Source organism: Ctenopharyngodon idella, chromosome 10, assembly GCF_019924925.1.
Source record: "Ctenopharyngodon idella isolate HZGC_01 chromosome 10, HZGC01, whole genome shotgun sequence".
In the NCBI taxonomy this organism is placed as follows: Eukaryota; Metazoa; Chordata; class Actinopteri; order Cypriniformes; family Xenocyprididae; genus Ctenopharyngodon; species Ctenopharyngodon idella.
The window spans coordinates 34111157-34127888 of record NC_067229.1 but is presented as its reverse complement, the minus strand read 5'-3'; the positions used below and the strand labels follow the sequence as shown (position 1 = coordinate 34127888).

Genomic DNA, 16732 nt, shown 5'->3' with positions numbered 1-16732 from the left:
ACCTTCCCCTTGCTGTCTCCCCCCCCCCCCCATATAGCGTCACTTTCCCACTCCCTCTACTCCTTCCTCAGCATCCCTCCCTCTATACCTCCTCCTCTCTGTGTCATGTGTCCTGTGGCCGCGTCTGCATGTGGATCTCAGTGCTGAGGAATATGGAGCGATTGGCTGCTGTGTGGAATTTGGGGATTCTTCTATGTCTGAGTTTTGGAGGGGCCTTGTGTCAGACCACCAACTACACCAGGTGTGTGGTAGGGCTGTTGGTGAGGACAAACTAAGTGCGCATGTCAAGACAGCTCTTTGCTGCTATAAATAACCCTTTTTACAAACCCTCATGAGTTTCTACTGCAGGAGCTGTTTAAACTTGCTAGCTTTTTTAAGTGTTTATGCCTGGTAGTGAGTGTCATTTTTGACTCTTTAAATGCATGGAGTGTGCATGAATTCTCAGTAATGATGAATGTATTGATTACACAATGATGAAGGGTTGCAGATGGAAGTACTTTGTGTTTTTTAGGGTGAATCAGGTCGCTTCACCCTGCATCAGGTCCAGCTTTCCTTTGCAGTGAGCGCCATTGCTTTTTTTTAAAGAAAACTATTTAAATTTGTTAAATAATGACTAGACTGAGTAATCTGATAACCATATGGTCTGGAATTCTGAAAAACCTTTTATGCTATTTAGGCTGTTGCAGTTAAAGAGATAGTTCTGCCAAGAATTAAATTTCTAGTCAACCCATATGATTTTCTGTCTTTGTTGGAGAAATTTCGTAGAATGTTTATGCATGCTCGTTTCTATACAATGAAAGAGGCCAAAATAAATAGAAAAATAAACAGAAAAAGGCCAAAAAAGTACCAAAAAAACAGACAAACGTTTTTTCACATTTTACACACTGTCTTATAAACTTACATTGTTTGAACATATTGATTTATAAAGAAAACAGTTATGTTCCTAATTCTGATGATGTGAATTTTTGTGTAGTCCACTGGTGTGTACCTAGGAATTTACTTCAAATCTACTTAATTCTTTCCCCGCCATTGATGGAATTTTCATTCATGACACAACGCTTTCCCGCCATTGACGGAATTTTCCAATACATGTTTTCACTTGATGAGTTTCCATTACAGATTTGAGCAAATTTTTTGCGATATTTTTTAAATATCGATAAAAAACTATTGCGAAATGACGGCGTTTCCATTTACCGATGTTATGCGACTAAAACATCTTTTTTTCCCCTTTCGCGATAAGTCATTCCAAAAATCATGGCAACGGACGTTGGTTGGTTTACATATATCCCAGCCACTGCACTAGCCATTATTTTTAATCAAAGGAAACATAGGCATGTTATCCAAGCATTTATGGCAAGGAAAGCCCTTATACTTGGGAGCAGTCACGTATGAGGTATTTCTGGATGTTTCTCCCTCCTATCTGCTTCGAGGTCTTGATAAATTCAAATTGTGGCATTTCTTTGTTGTTTAGAATCCAGTAGTCCCGTAATACTTTTGTCTTTTATGAGTTTAATGAAGAACTCTCATCTTCTGTCCAAACATACTACGCCCTCTTTAAAGAATGATCAACTTTTACATACAACAGGTGACCTGTAAATGCGAAAAAACTGTTTCCATTGCAGTTTTGTGAAATATTCCTTTTTCGAATTGCCTGAAAAACTACCTTATGCGAGCGTAAAAACTTTTTTGCGATATATGGGAGAGAAATTGACGTGTTTCCATTGAGCGTATTTTCAATTCGTATTTAATTTGCACAATTTAAAGGGTAATGGAAACACGGCTACTGTTATACGGTAGGGGACGCTATTATGTATCTTCTGAAAGAGTACAGAATCTCTGGATCAAAATGGGCGAAAAAGAAGCAGAAACAAACGATAGAAGCATTGCTTGCGCAAATATAAGCAAAGTCTTTGGCTAATGCGATCATCAAACATTAAGACATATAAATCAAAACTAGCTAATGTTACCGAATGAAATGTCGACCCAGGAAGAGGTATGGGACTGTACAAGCTTTGGGGTTGTTGATGGAGGTATTTTACACCATCTATAGCCGCTTTTCCAGTACGGATATGGTTTCATTTTCCACTGTGGTGTGGTAACGGAGCTCTTTGGAATGCAATCACTGATTTGTAAAATATATCTCTATGCATAGATCAGTAAATGTAATACAAAAGCATCGGTTGTTGCCTTGGTAAAGCAAGAGTTTACAGACAATATAAGATGTAAATAATAAAACAGAAATCTGCTAATGCATAACTTATTTTTAAGAAAAATTATGCATCTAATTGGTTGTCTCGTTTATATTAACCCTATTTTATTTTCTTGCTCTTTTTTATCAACACAGTAAATATTTGAAAAGGTCACTGAAATTATAATATGCGGTAAACATCCACATTGCTGAGTGAAGAGAATCTGTCTCAGACGGATTTTGTGGGAGTAACTGCATAATGACCAGTATTTTGCTCTGCTCGAGTGTCCTGACTCTGCACCATTACATTACAAAACAGCTCTGTTTTATTTTGCAGTGTCATAGAGTTTAAGTCTATAAACATATGTTTCTGTAGACGTCAAAACCAATAAAACATTTCTCAACATCCAAAAGGGATTTTGAGCTGTCAGTGATTTAGAAATACTGTCTGTGATGTTGTAAATACTGAATAAAAGTGTCTGCCTCTCTGGAACAGCTTTGGAAATGTTGCAAGCACATAATTTAAAATATTTTTAAAAAAAGAGTAGTTAGCTACTGAACTCGAAGCTACTGTAAAACATTTTCAGCTGGTTAAACTTAGAAATGTAAGTTCACCTGCTGCCTTAAAAATGTGAGTTAACTCAACTTGAAGATAAGCTTTGTTTCAACTCAAAAATAGTCAAGACAACGCATTACTTTAAGTTAAAATTTAAACTTAAAGTAATGCATTGTCTTGACTATTTGTGAGCTGAAACAAAGATTATCTTCAAGTTGAGTTAACTTATGTTTAGTTGAGTTAACTCACATTTTTAAGGCAGCAGGTGAACTTTCATTTCTAAGTTTAACCAGCTGAAAATGTTTTACAGTTTACTGATGTAATTTCTATCACTTGTACATTTTTCTGGTACAAAGGTGTTTTTAAATGAATAAATCTTAATTAGGGTGGTGTAACATTAAACCTGAACAGATAAATTTACAATAATACAAAAAAAAAAAAAAGCTAATACATTCTAATTTAAATAACTGAGTTGAAAACACACTAATGAATATTTTGCTATTAAAAATTATTGTTATTAAAAGCCTCCTAGCTTTTAAAACCTGTTTGCTACTTTAGTTTGATGGCTAATTGCATCAACCAGTTCTCAGATTTACTCTTTATGTTATGGGACAATTTTGAAAGCACCTTTTTTATTGATTTTGTAAATGTTTCTGTCATTTATTTAGTTGAACTATGCTTCTCATGACAGATAAAATGAAAGCTATAAACACTGACGTTTTAATTAAGTAGTGAATAATTATAATGTCATAAAACTGGTATCTTTAATAGCTTTTGGTTAGCAAAATATTTTCAGCCTGGATGCCTGCCATAATTCAGTTTTTGATTTATTGTACTGTAGGTCCATCTATGTGCATCTGTTTGTACTTTGTATTATGTCTTGTGCAAACTATGTCCTGGTCAAGCTTCTGACTCGCTTTCATGGTATAAACACACTGTGTTTATTGTGCAATATAAACACATTCACATCAACATTTTCTTATGGTCACCAGAAATCCCTCTTTTTTCACTCTTCCTCACTCTCTCAGGCCTGTGTTTAACTGTGGCGGTGATCTGGTTGGAGACTCAGGCTTTGTGGCCAGTGAAGGATTCCCATCATTCTATAAACCCAACAGCAAATGTACTTGGTACATCACAGTGAGTTCACTTTGAGTTCACACTTAAGATTTTTCATCATCTTGGGCCATATCCCAGAGTAAAAGACTTTAAAGGATTAGTTTACTTTCAAATGAAAATGACCCAAAGCTTTACCCACCCTCAAGCCATAGGTGTATATGACTTTCTTCTTTCTGATTAACACAGTCAGAGATATATTAATAAATATCCTGACACATCTAAGCTTTATAATGGCAGTGAGAGGGATCAACGAGTATGAGATGAAGAAAGTGTCTCCATCCACATCCATCCATCATAAACGTACTCCACACGGCTCCGGGGGGTTAATAAAGGCCTTCTGAAGCGAAGAGATGCATTTGTGTAAAAAAAAAAATATATATCCATATTTAACAAGTTATGAAGTAAAATATCTAGCTTCTACCAGACCACCTTCCGTATTGAAATTACGGAAAAAAAGAACGGAACTGGCGTCACGTCAGTTAAGCTTTTTCCGTAAGTTGAATAGGGAAGATGTATAACGTAGCGTAAGCTCTTTGAACTGCGGGAGTTTTACACTTTCTTCGTAAGTAGAAAGTGTAAAAGGTGGTCTGGCGGAAGCAAGATATTTTACTTCATAACTTGTCAAATATGGATTTTTTTACACAAACGCATCGCTTTGCTTCAGAAGGCCTTTATTAACCCCCCTGGAGCCGTGTGGAATATGTTTATGATGGATGGATGTGGATGGAGGCACTTTCTTCAGCTCATACTCGTTGATCCCACTCACTGCTATTATAAAGCTTGGATGCATCAGGATATTTATTAATATAAATCCGATTGTGTTCATCAGAAAGAAGAAAGTCTTTATACACTTAGGATGGCTTGAGGGTGAGTAAAGCTTGGGATCATTTTCATTTGAAAGTGAACTAATCCTTTAAGTATCTCTGTCCCTTTGTTCTAGGTTCCAGAAGGCAATGTGGTCATGCTCTCCTTCAGGATTTTTGACCTGGAGGCTGACCCTCTCTGCCGCTACGATTATGTGGATGTGTATAATGGACACTCTAACATGGTGCAGAAGCTCGGGCGTTTCTGCGGAACGTTCCGGCCCGGGGCTCTCATCTCCACGTCTAACACCATGATGGTAGAGATGGTATCAGATTCTGGAACAGGAGGAAGAGGGTTCCTGGGTTACTACAACGGAGGAAAGCCACATGTGGATGGTGAAATCAAACATATTAAATATTAAACATCAAATGTGTTGAAATCAGTGTTGGGGTTACGGATTACTAGTAATGCGCAATATGTAATTAGATTACTTTTTGAATGTAACGAGTAAAGTAAAGCATTACTTTAAACATTTACACATTAATATTTCAGTTAAAATTTTCTCTCTTCTCCATAACATAATCAATTAGACATGTACACAAAGTAACAAAGTAACAAAACACATTACTTTCAATTTTCAATAAAAGAGTTGTAGAGTAGATAATATTAATCATAATGTTAAGAGATCATTTGTATGGCATATATAGCTCTAAGAGTCAAGAAATATTCTAATTGGTCAGAATCTAATAACATTCTAAATGTGTTTTTAAAAGAAAATGAAAGTGTATGTTATATAGGCTGCGTTAATGCATTACTGCATTAAACACTTGCAAAAAAACAAAAACAACAAAAAAGTCACCTCCAAGGCCTGGAAGAGATCGAGCCTCAGCCAGGTGAGAAAAAGATACTCAAAAGTAATGTAATGCATTACTTTCCATAAAAAGTAACTAAGTAACATAACTCGTCACAATATTGTGATGCATTACTTTTAAAAGTAAATCTCCCCAACAATTGAATTATTCCCTCAACAACTAGTTGCAATTGAATCTGTGTCATTCATACAGCTTTTTCATTTTCAGACAAAATACTTGATGCTGGAAACATATTAGATATATATTAATACTAATATATTTTGCATATTAGAAGGTGAACGTTTACAGCCTCAATGGTCTTTTTTTTCTTTTTCTTTATATCAGAGCACCAGTTTTGTGGCGGGAAGCTCACGAAGTCTCAGGGCACAATCAAAACTCCAAACTGGCCAGAGAAAAATTATCCACCGGGCATCAGCTGTTCCTGGCTTATAACAGTGGAGCCGGAAATGGTCAGGAAAAAACATAAGCCTACAGTACTGATTGTTTTCAGTTAATATTTCAATGTTGAATAAGTGGCACCACGCCAGACATTTTTGCAGCCTGTTCATTAAATAATAAGAAATTGGCCTGTTGGGAAATATTGACTTTCTTTGCTTGTAGGCCCTATCTGGGATATTTTCCAATATATTATATTATATAATACATTTTTCACACAATTCAAATCATTTTTGGGTAACATTTTACAAAAAGGTTTCATTTGTTAACTACATTAGTTAACATGAACTAACAATGAAAAATACTTCTAAAGCATTTATTGACCTTAGTTAATGTTAATGTAAACATTTACTAATAGGCTACATTATTAAAATTATAAGTTGTATCTGTTACTATTATTTACTGGATCTGAGCTAACATGAACTAGGCTATTTTTATTAAATAACATTAAAAAGGATTATAAAACTGTAGCAGAAGTCTTAGTTAATGCATTAACTAATGTTAATTAATGGGAACTAATTATTGTAAAGTGTCGGGGTTTTGTGTTTCAGGTGATTGAGGTGAAATTCGATAAGTTTGATTTGGAGTCTGACACGTACTGCCGCTTCGACTATGTGGCGTTCTTTAACGGAGGAGAGAAAGACGATTCAAGGCGCATCGGAAAATACTGTGGAGACGCAGCGCCTCAGTCAGTAAATTTACTCATCTCTTTGACTGCCATTTTGTTATTGCTATCATATCTATGAAAAAAAATTGTTTACCGTCACATTCATCCCTGTTTTTTTGTGTCCCACCTACAGGAACATTGTTACCAATAGCAATGTGTTATTGGTGCAGTTTGTATCTGACCTTAGCGTGACTTCAGACGGATTTATGGCGTCATACAACAGCATCCCACGTGGCCTCCGTACTCCGACTGCAGGTGGCGATGTTGCATCAGGACCTAGAGTGTCTTCCACACCCATAAACCCCCGTCTCACTCCAGTCAAACCGGTGAAAACTGTTGTCTTGACAACAGAAGCAACAACTACAACCACTACTACAAAGGCTCCTGAGCAGCCAAAGCCACGACCCAAACCCGTTAGACCCATTAAACCTGTGAGGCCTCCAGTCCGTAAGCCAGAGCCAGAGCCAGATAGATCCAGACCATGTAAGGAAGAGATAAAATGAACAAATTATGATGGTTATGGTTGATCATAACTTGTTAGACATTGTTGAATGCTTTTTTTCAGCCACAGACACAAACCCACTGTGTGCAAAGGCATGTAAAAGAGATGGATCCATCAAGACCAGCTTCTGTGCTAGTGAATTTGGTAAGTAATTTCATACAACAACCATTAAAAAAACATAAAGCACACAGAGGAAACTTTTACACTACCATTCAAAAGTTTAGGGTCGATGAGATGTTTAATGTTTTTGAAAAAGTCTCTTATCCTCACAAAGGCTGCATTTATTTGATCACAAATACAGTAAAATAGTAATATTGTGAAATTTGATTGCAAAGTTTTCTATATGAATTTATTTTAAAATGTAATTTATTCCTGTGATGGCAAAGCTCAGCATCATTACTCCAGGCTTAAGTGTCACATGATCCTTCAGAAATCATTCTAATATGCTGATTTGCTGCTCAAGAAACATTTCTTATTAATAATGTTGAAAGCAGGTGAATAGTTTTGTTGAATCTGTTAATACATTCTTTGCAGTATTCTTTGATGAAAAGAAAGTTAAAAAGAACAGCATTTATTCAAAAATAAATTACAAACCTGCTGTAGCATTATAAAAATCTTTACTGTCACATTTGATCAGTTTAATGCAATAAAAGTATGAATTTATTTAATGGTAGTATATGTTTTAAGGGACAGTTCATTAAAAAATGAAAATGCTGCCATCATTTGCTCACCCTCTTTCAATTCCTCATTTTGATAATATAATATAATATAATATAATATAATATAAGTTCATAAGTACTGACAGAATTTAAATTTTAAAAGGGTAAACTATCCCTATAAGAGCAATTCTTTATTTCAGTCTTTCTCTGTTTCTCAGTGATCACAGGGACGCTGACAACATTGTCTCCTGGACCTAGAGGGAGTATGCAAGCCACAGTGTCCTTAATTAAGGCCTATAAGACTGGTAGTCTTACAATCACCCAAGCTGGAGAAACTATGTCTGTCAAACTTGTGATGCCCTGCAAGAAATGTCCCTTGCTGCGCAGAGGTATATGGTCAGATAAATACAGACCACTGATATGCATTCCTTGGTCTTTATTGCTCATTCATTTCTTACAAATCTGTAAATTATCTATTTATTGACAAAAACTGTCTCTTCACTAGGTCAAAACTACATCCTGATGGGTCAGGTGGACGAGGAAGGCCGTGGTGTTCTCAGTCCCGGTAGTTTCACTGCCCTGTACAAAACTCCACACCACAAGATGCTGGCCAGCATCAACAACCAGCCATGCTGATCACTCAGACCCATGTCAGCACAAACAGCCTTTAGAGCAAAGACACTAGATGTAATGCAATGCCTAAGGACGGTGATTAGACAACAGCCCTAACTTAGTCTGGATATTAAGAGGTATTTTTGGCATTGTAACATAATGCTCAGGAAGGTACACACAAAATTTCTGGGCTGCTTTGATTAAACTATGGTGCATTTCAAACTTCAGCTCAGAACTGAATTTTATGAAGGAATGATATTTTTCATACAATTCAGTATATACATACATAGATGTCACAAAATATATTTGTAATTTATGATGTCTTCTAATACAGGATTTATATAACACATTAACGCATTGAGACGCAATGTGTTGTTTTATTGGGACTTTTCCTTTTCACTGAAAGCTGTTTTTGGTCAAGAATGACATTGACTTTTGCAAATTTATTTTACCTACTACATTAGCCAAATGTGCTTCAGTGCTTCATTGTTAAAGGTGCATATGTAAAGCACTTTGAGTGCCAAGAAAAGCGCTATATAAATGTAACAAATTATTATGTATGGTGTGGCAGTGGCATAGGTTAGTTGTCACAACGAGCGAGAAAGGTTGATATGGAGCAGCTAAATCTTGAACCTCTGGGGAATCACCCATTTTAAAAAACAGAAGAGAGGAAAGTCTGCTAGCAAAACTCGACAGAGCTTGTAATAAAATGAGAATCAACACTAGTATGGATTTTTGAAGATGGCGAGAACTGAGGGATTTGAAATGTTGTAAAAGCGATGGCGGAGATGGTGTTTTTACTACTCAACAGGTGAGTAAGGTATTTTATAGGGTATTTTATGACACGTAAATTGTAGCTCTCTAAAACAGTTAATTGCGGGTCATATTCATCTGCACAGTCACAGAAACGAAGCACACTCAAAACAATGCTCTTCTCAAAATGCATGCAGTTTTGTTTTTTAACCACTAGAGGGCCAAAAGTTACATAATGTAGTCTACCTTTAACTAAAATTAAAACTATTAAACAGAATTAAAGCTTAAAAATTAAAATATTAGATAAAATACTTAAACTTAAAAAAACTAAAATTACTAAAAATAAAACTGAATAACAAAATATAAAATTAAAGCTATAGATATAAAAGCAAACAGTGACAAAAAAAATAAAATGAAAATATATATACACTTTAAATATAAAAAAGCCAACTTAAAAATAATACTACAATATAATATAATTAATATAAGAATAACACTGATGTGATTACTGTATCCCACATTGCCATGCACTCAACTTGACCTTTTTCAGTGACAAAAAACTTGCAATTAAACATGCAAAAACAATGTATCTTACTAAAACATTGCATATTACACATTACATTATGTTTTGCAAGCTCTTTTTAAAATTTCTAAGCAGTATGTGTATACTGTGCAAAAAGCAGTAGGCCTACCCTAGTATTAAATAGCATTTCTGTTTCTCTCTCAAACTAAAATCATGGGTTTATAGCGTCATCTAGTGTCTGAAATTTTTACAGAGACTCAGGACTCAAAAACTCTGAAAAAGAGCAATTCATTACTGCAGCTCTGCATAAAAATACCACTGTAACATGTCAGCTTCATATATGCATCATGCAATCATAAGAAACACAAGCTCTTATAGGCCTATATCATCACAGACATCAGACGCTTTAGATACATCCATCAGCGTCACTGAGGCCTACTTAAAGCGGATAATGACTTGCAAAGGCACAATGAAGCTAATTCTCATCCTATGTCTGGCAACCAGGGAATTTATATCCTATCTGCCCTCTCTGCGTCCTCCCTGATGACAAAGGGCCACTCTGCCATCTCTTATCTGAACCCTGGGTAATGGTTTTGTGTTTACACAGTGAAATTAAATGTTGTATGTTAATATACAGTAAATCTACCCAGCCAAATAAGTTTAATGTTTAACCCAGGATTCTGAAGAGAACATTTTAGAAGTGGCAAAACATCCACAGCATCTTTAGTCCTCAGTCCATACATTGCAAATTACAGTAGAGGATAAGACAGCACAGAATAGTGTATACAAGTTCATATATTGTATTTGATTGTAATGATAGGATGCAATATTACAAACAATTAAAAAGTTCAAATTATTATTATTATTTATAAAATAATAATTTGTTGTTGTTGTTGTTGTTGTTGTCAGAGAGCTTTTATTTTGAAGCACTGACCTGACAGGTTAAACAAATAATGTCTTACTGTAAGTTAAAAGTTAATACTCACCAGTCACTATTTTATGGCTGATTTAGTCCTTTGCATATCTATGTAAGTAGCAAAACACCCTCAGACTTGAAAGTAAAATGGGGGAATCACAAAGTCTGTCAACTTTCATGTTTTATCTTGTTTTAAACGTAAAATTGTAACAGTTATTTTAAATGTTTGTTTGCACAACATTTTTAAATGTTTTGAGTTTGTTTGATCTGGCTAAACTGCACAGTTAAAGGTACACTATTAGACTTTTTTTGTTCAAAATAAACTAAATTTAAATAATGAATCAATACATCAATACAATCCTTATTCCAAAACGTGTTTTGTCATACCCAGGTTCACTATGGTAAGCCTATTATGAGCGTTTATATTTTTTCCTGTCGGGATGGTTTTTTGCGTGAAATCACATGCAGTACATATGTCACTTGAAGGCAAGCCTGCGACCTTAGCTGAAAAAATGTAACGCCTGCTGCTAACGCTAACGCAGAGAAGGAGACAAGAGGTTTTTTTTTTTGAGTGGATGTCAATGGAGGAGATCACTACGCTGAATAAACCGCTTTTGTGAGGAAATAGCTTATCGTCAGCTAATCTTCAACATGTTTGGGCTTAAACATTTGTTTTGGATTGATCTATTTTTAGCGTTTACACTGAAAAAATGCTGTTTTATAAGAGGTCACAGAAAATTGCATGACAGGTATGATTCAGTTTACGGCACTTCTCATTAATTTCTATGGTATCCTCAAACAGTGACTGACTGTGGCAAACTCAACAAAATTCAATGATGTCAAGGCTGTAATGTAATTGGTTATCAAGGCACACGGGATCCAAGTTAACCGTTACGATTTTTCCAATGGTAGAGCCACAGACCTTCTTATATCTCCCTATAATAAGACCATCCCTGGAAAAGTTGCTGCTTTGATACATGGTGTGGGAGTGGCATAGGTTAGTTGTCACAACGAGCGAGAAATGTTGACATGGAGCAGCTAAATCTTAAACATTTAAATAAAAATGACAAAAATTACCAATAAAAATGTATTTACTATAAACTATTTTATTGCAAGACTCAATCTCCTTTAACAGAATCAGAGAACAAGAGACAAAATATATAATCATATTTACTAAACATACATACATTTTAGATTAGAATTCCAGTGATTAGTACAAAATGTTATCTTTTTCCTGAATGCATTCATGAACCTCTGAAAAACCAATTGTGGTTTGTCTAAAAAAACAACAACAGGAAATCATGCATCCAGGACCAGATATGGATGACAAAATGCACATACATTGTATACAACATACAACATCCAGCTCAATCCCTGTTTTTTACATTCCATGTGGCCTGCAGCACTCTGTCTCCCTTGAAACATTTCATTTCATTTCAACACAGTAAGTACAAGAACAGGTGAATGCCAGGTCTGGCAAGAGGATGGAGGAACCAGAGGAAACACTGTGACATCTTTACTAAATACAAAAGATTTAGTTTAATTACACACGACGGAACAGTCTAGTAGATGCTCCTCTACACTGTTCTGGAGGTCTACAGGTACAAGGCAAGGAATTCTGGGAAAGGAGCCCAGAGGTCAGCAGGTGGCATCGATAATATTGCCATCCATCTGGTGGCGATAAACTACCCGTGCTTTGTGGGAAAAATAGACGGGACGTGTGGCGCTTTCCTCTCCGTCGTAACCCCAGGAGACTGTCGGAGAGAAGCCAGGTTGCACCTCAACAGATGGCACTGTGAACACAGAGAGAAAATGAATCTACAATATCAAGTATTGAAAGACGGTTTGACTTATAACTTCATTAGCAGGATATCAGGACAAAATTTGGTTAACAAGGGAACTTACCAGGCGGAGGAGGGCACAGCCTGCTTTTACCGCGGTCTTTACAGCGTTTGTACCAGGGAAAACACTGCAACACTTTCTTACCCATGGCTTGCCCAATTTAGAGATCTGGAGAGAGAGAAAAATGTGAAAGGTCTACTGACAGAAGAACATGGAGTTTCAATGCCATTGTGTTTGTTTCTTCAAGCTTATCTCGATTCTCTGACCGGAACATTAGCTGAGAGGTGAAAGCAGGAGACTGCTAATAATGGCTCAAAGAAACAAAGAGCTCATTCATCCTGAGAGGATTAATCCTCAGTCATGTCTGAGGCTTGTACTACACAGTACTATATCATTTGAGCGGGGCACACAGTTGTGTTCCCTGGCCCACTTCGGAGGGCTGGAACACCCGAACAAGAACAACCAGCTCTGACTCCACAATTAGCCACAACGTCAGTGTAACACATAAATCTTAACTACAGGAAGAGAACCGCTATATAATAACAGAACACTTATGTTACGTAAATAATGAGCAGCACCACCCGTTTATTTAGCAGAATGGGACTATGATTTATTTTGTAAGCTGTAAATCATTAAAACGTTCCAGATGTGACAAATGTATTGTATTTACAAAGGAATACCACTAGTAAAATAAAGAAATAAAGTGTGCTGCGATATATATATATATATATATATTATATATATACACGTCTACAGGCTGTAGGTCCGGTGCTCAAGGGACTTGAGGGTCAAACAAGACCCTTTGAATGAAGGGACCCAAAAATATTATATATATATATATATATATATATATACACACACACACACACACACACATAGGTTTACAGGCTGTAGGTCCGGTGCTCAACGGACTCAAGGGTCAAAGGGTCTTGGCTGATGTCAGGGACCCCAACACATATATACATACATATATATATATATATATATATATATATATATATATACAGGTGCTGGTCATATAATTAGAATATCGTGAAAAAGTTCATTTTTTTATTGTAAATTATTTTAAAAAATGAAACATTCATATATTCTAGATTCCCTACATGTAAAGTAAAACATTTCAAAAGTTTTTTTTTTTTTTTAAATTTGTTGATTAGAGCGTACAGCTAATGAAAGTCCAAAATCCAGTATCTCAAAATATTAGAATATTTACATTTGAGTTTCATTAAATGACCATCCCTACAGTATAAATTCCGGGTATCTTTTGTTCTTTGAAACCCCACTAATGGGGAAGACTGCTGACTTGGCAATGGTCCAGGAGACAATCATTGACACCCTCCACAAAGAGAGTAAGTCACAGAAGGTCATTACTGAATGGGGTGGCTGTTTACAGAGTGTATATCAAAGCATATTAAATGCAAAGTTGACTGGAAGGAAGAAATTGGGTAGGCAAAGGTGCACAAGCAACAGGGATGACCGCAAGCTTGAGAATACTGTCAAGTAAAGCCAATTCAAACACTTGGGAGAGCTTCACAATGAGTAGAATGAAGCCGGAGTCAGCGCATCAAGAGTCACCACACTCAGACATCTTCAGGAAAAGGACTACCAAGCCACTTCTGAACCAGAGACAACGTCAGAAGCATCTTACCTGGGCTAAGGAGAAAAAGAACTGGACAGTGAACAGTGGTCGAAAGTCCTCTTTTCAGATAAAAGTAAATTTTGCATTTCATGTTGAAATCATGGTCCCAGAGTCTGAAGGAAGACTGGAGAGGCACAGAATCCAAGCTGCTTGAAGTCTAGTGTGAAGTTTCTGAAGTCAATAATGATTTGGGGGGGCCGTGACGTCTGCTGGTGTTGGTCCATTGTGTTTTATCAAGTGCAAAGTCAATGCAGCCATCTTCCAGGAGATTTTGGAGCACTTTATGCTTCCATCTGCTGACAAGCTTTATGGAGATGCTGATTTCCTTTTCCAGCAGGACTTTAGCACCTGCCCACAGTGCAAAAACCACTTCCAAGTGGTTTGCTGACCATGATATTACTGTGCTTTATTGGTCAGCCAACATGCCTGACCTGAATCTATGGGATATTTTCAAGAGAAAGATGAGAAACAGTCGATCCAACAATATACAGATGATCTGAAGGCTCAATAGTGCCTCAGCAGTGCCACAGGCTGATCACTTCCATGCCACACTTCACTGATGCAGTAATTTGTGCTAGGAGCAAGTCATTTGCTGTAATATGTCCTGCCGATCAAGTATTGAGTGCACAAAAGAACATACTTTAAAGAACTTGAACTTTTCTGTTTTGCAAATCCATTTTTTGATTGATCTTAGGAAATATTCTAATATTTTGAAATACTGGATTTTGGACTTTCATGAGCTGTACGCTCTAATCATCAAATTTAAAAAAAAAAAACTTTTGAAATGTTTTACTTTACATGTAGGGAATCTAGAATATATGAAAGTTTCATTTTTAAAAATAATTTATAATAAAAAAATGAACTTTTTGATGATTTTCTAATTATATGACCAGCACCTGTATATATAGTGTATAATATTTTGGGGTCCCTGTTTTAGGGTATAATATAATATAAATATATTGGAGTCCCTGACATCAGCAGTTAGAAACTACCCAAGACCCTTTGACCCTCAAGTCTCTTGAGCACCGGACCTACAGCCTGTAGACGCACGATAAAGATACTTTGTCGTTCTACGAAAGGTATCTTATATCTTACATAAAACTCTACCGAGGAGAGGTTAATCCCTCATTTAAGAAAATCAAACTAGAGCGACTTGGCGCGCGTTGCACGCAAACACACATCACAGATCAGATGAGTTAAACTAAACATGAGCCCATGGTTGAGGGAAACACATTGTTTATAGCGTACAAATTAGTAAAATATGAAAGGCTTCTAAAAAATAATATTTTATTATAATATTTTATAAATAAATACATTTTAGGTAACATGATAAATGTGCACGTTAAAGTATCTATTGAGCATAGAACCTTATATTAAGTAAAATAGGTCTATTATTATGTCAAGCACACTAAATATTTCTGCATACTGCATACGTTAAAAAGTTGTTTTATCAAAACACTGCCTACGTCACACATTCCAGTTTCAGACACTTTAAACAGTACCTTAAACAGTTACAAACTTACCTGTGGAGAAACAAAGTGGCGCGCGTCTTATCCAGTGATCTGAAGGATTTGCTTCGTTTGAAACTCTGGCTCCATGAGATTGTGCTCGTGCTGGTCCCTACAGAGATCGTGTTAGGGCAGCAAGCAGGTCGCATTCCCGACGGATACTGTCTGATGATGCTGTACTGACTCTATCTGCCCCTCTGTTCCGTTACCTCGGTTGCGTATTAAAGCTTTGATTGAGCGTGCGCGGAACGCCATGGGAAATTTCCACCGGCCGAGGCTTTAAATAACTAATCCTGCAAGCCACAACAAAAGCTTCTGACCTCAGAAGTGACTGAGTACATTTTTTTTTCTCAAGAATCTGCCATAGCAAACCTTCTTAATAATGCATTCAATAAACGCATAAATCATGTTAATGGCAATAGATTTTTTTTTTACTCATATAGTGTCTGACAAGATAGCATATCACGGAAATAGATGTCTGAGAACTCTATTATGTTCTATTGTTGTAATTAATAGTGCAAAACCGCTGTTGATGGAAAATTCATCGCGGCCTGCTCCTTTTAGCCAATCAGAAAATTTGGAGACAATTTGGCTTGAGTTTGGAGCGGGACTACTTGAGTTTGACTGTAAACTTGGAAAAGGAGTAGGCTATTTGAGAAACAGCCATAAAGCACTAACCACACAGATCAACTGCATTCTATCAACTGCATAGCTATAAAAACATTCAGAGCAGCAATAACTTAGAGGGTTAGTTCACCCAAAAACGAAGTTTCTGTCATTAATTACTCACCCTCATGTCGTTCCACACTTGTAAGATCTTCGTTCATCTTCAGAAAACAAATTAAGATATTTTTGATGAAATCCGAGGGTATCTGATCCACACATAGGCAGCAACGTCATTGCACTTTTTGACGTACAGAAAGGTAGTTGAAAACATGGTTAAAATAGTCAACGTAACTACAGTGGTTTTAACTTTAATATTATGAAGCAACGAGAGTACTTTTTGTGCGCAAAAACAAAACAAAAATAACGACTTTATTTAACAATTTGAACCGTTGTCATATGTAGTGAACTCAGTGCAGTCTTCCTTGTTTACGTCAGAACGCCAGCTCAGTATTGGCCGAAGCTGAACAAGTGAGC

At 36.3% G+C, this 16732-nt stretch overlaps 2 protein-coding genes across 2 annotated transcripts; one reads left to right on the top strand and one right to left on the bottom strand.

Annotated features, from left to right (window-relative positions):
- The first annotated feature begins 72 nt into the window (after window positions 1-72).
- Window positions 73-8764, top strand: pcolcea (procollagen C-endopeptidase enhancer a). The gene is made up of 9 exons (XM_051908345.1): window positions 73-241; window positions 3773-3881; window positions 4801-5059; window positions 5861-5985; window positions 6523-6659; window positions 6772-7121; window positions 7204-7284; window positions 8018-8188; window positions 8305-8764. Exons 1-9 carry the CDS (start codon window positions 129-131, stop codon window positions 8433-8435), a joined length of 1476 nt encoding a protein of 491 aa, XP_051764305.1. The 5' UTR covers window positions 73-128; the 3' UTR covers window positions 8436-8764.
- A 2925-nt stretch (window positions 8765-11689) lies between these two features.
- On the bottom strand, window positions 11690-16381 carry si:ch211-237l4.6 (uncharacterized protein LOC446130 homolog). The gene is given in 3 exon segments (XM_051908346.1): window positions 11690-12396; window positions 15608-15719; window positions 15722-16381. Coding segments are annotated over 3 exon segments (393 nt in total). The 5' UTR covers window positions 15848-16381; the 3' UTR covers window positions 11690-12241.
- Between the last annotated feature and the right edge of the window lie 351 nt (window positions 16382-16732).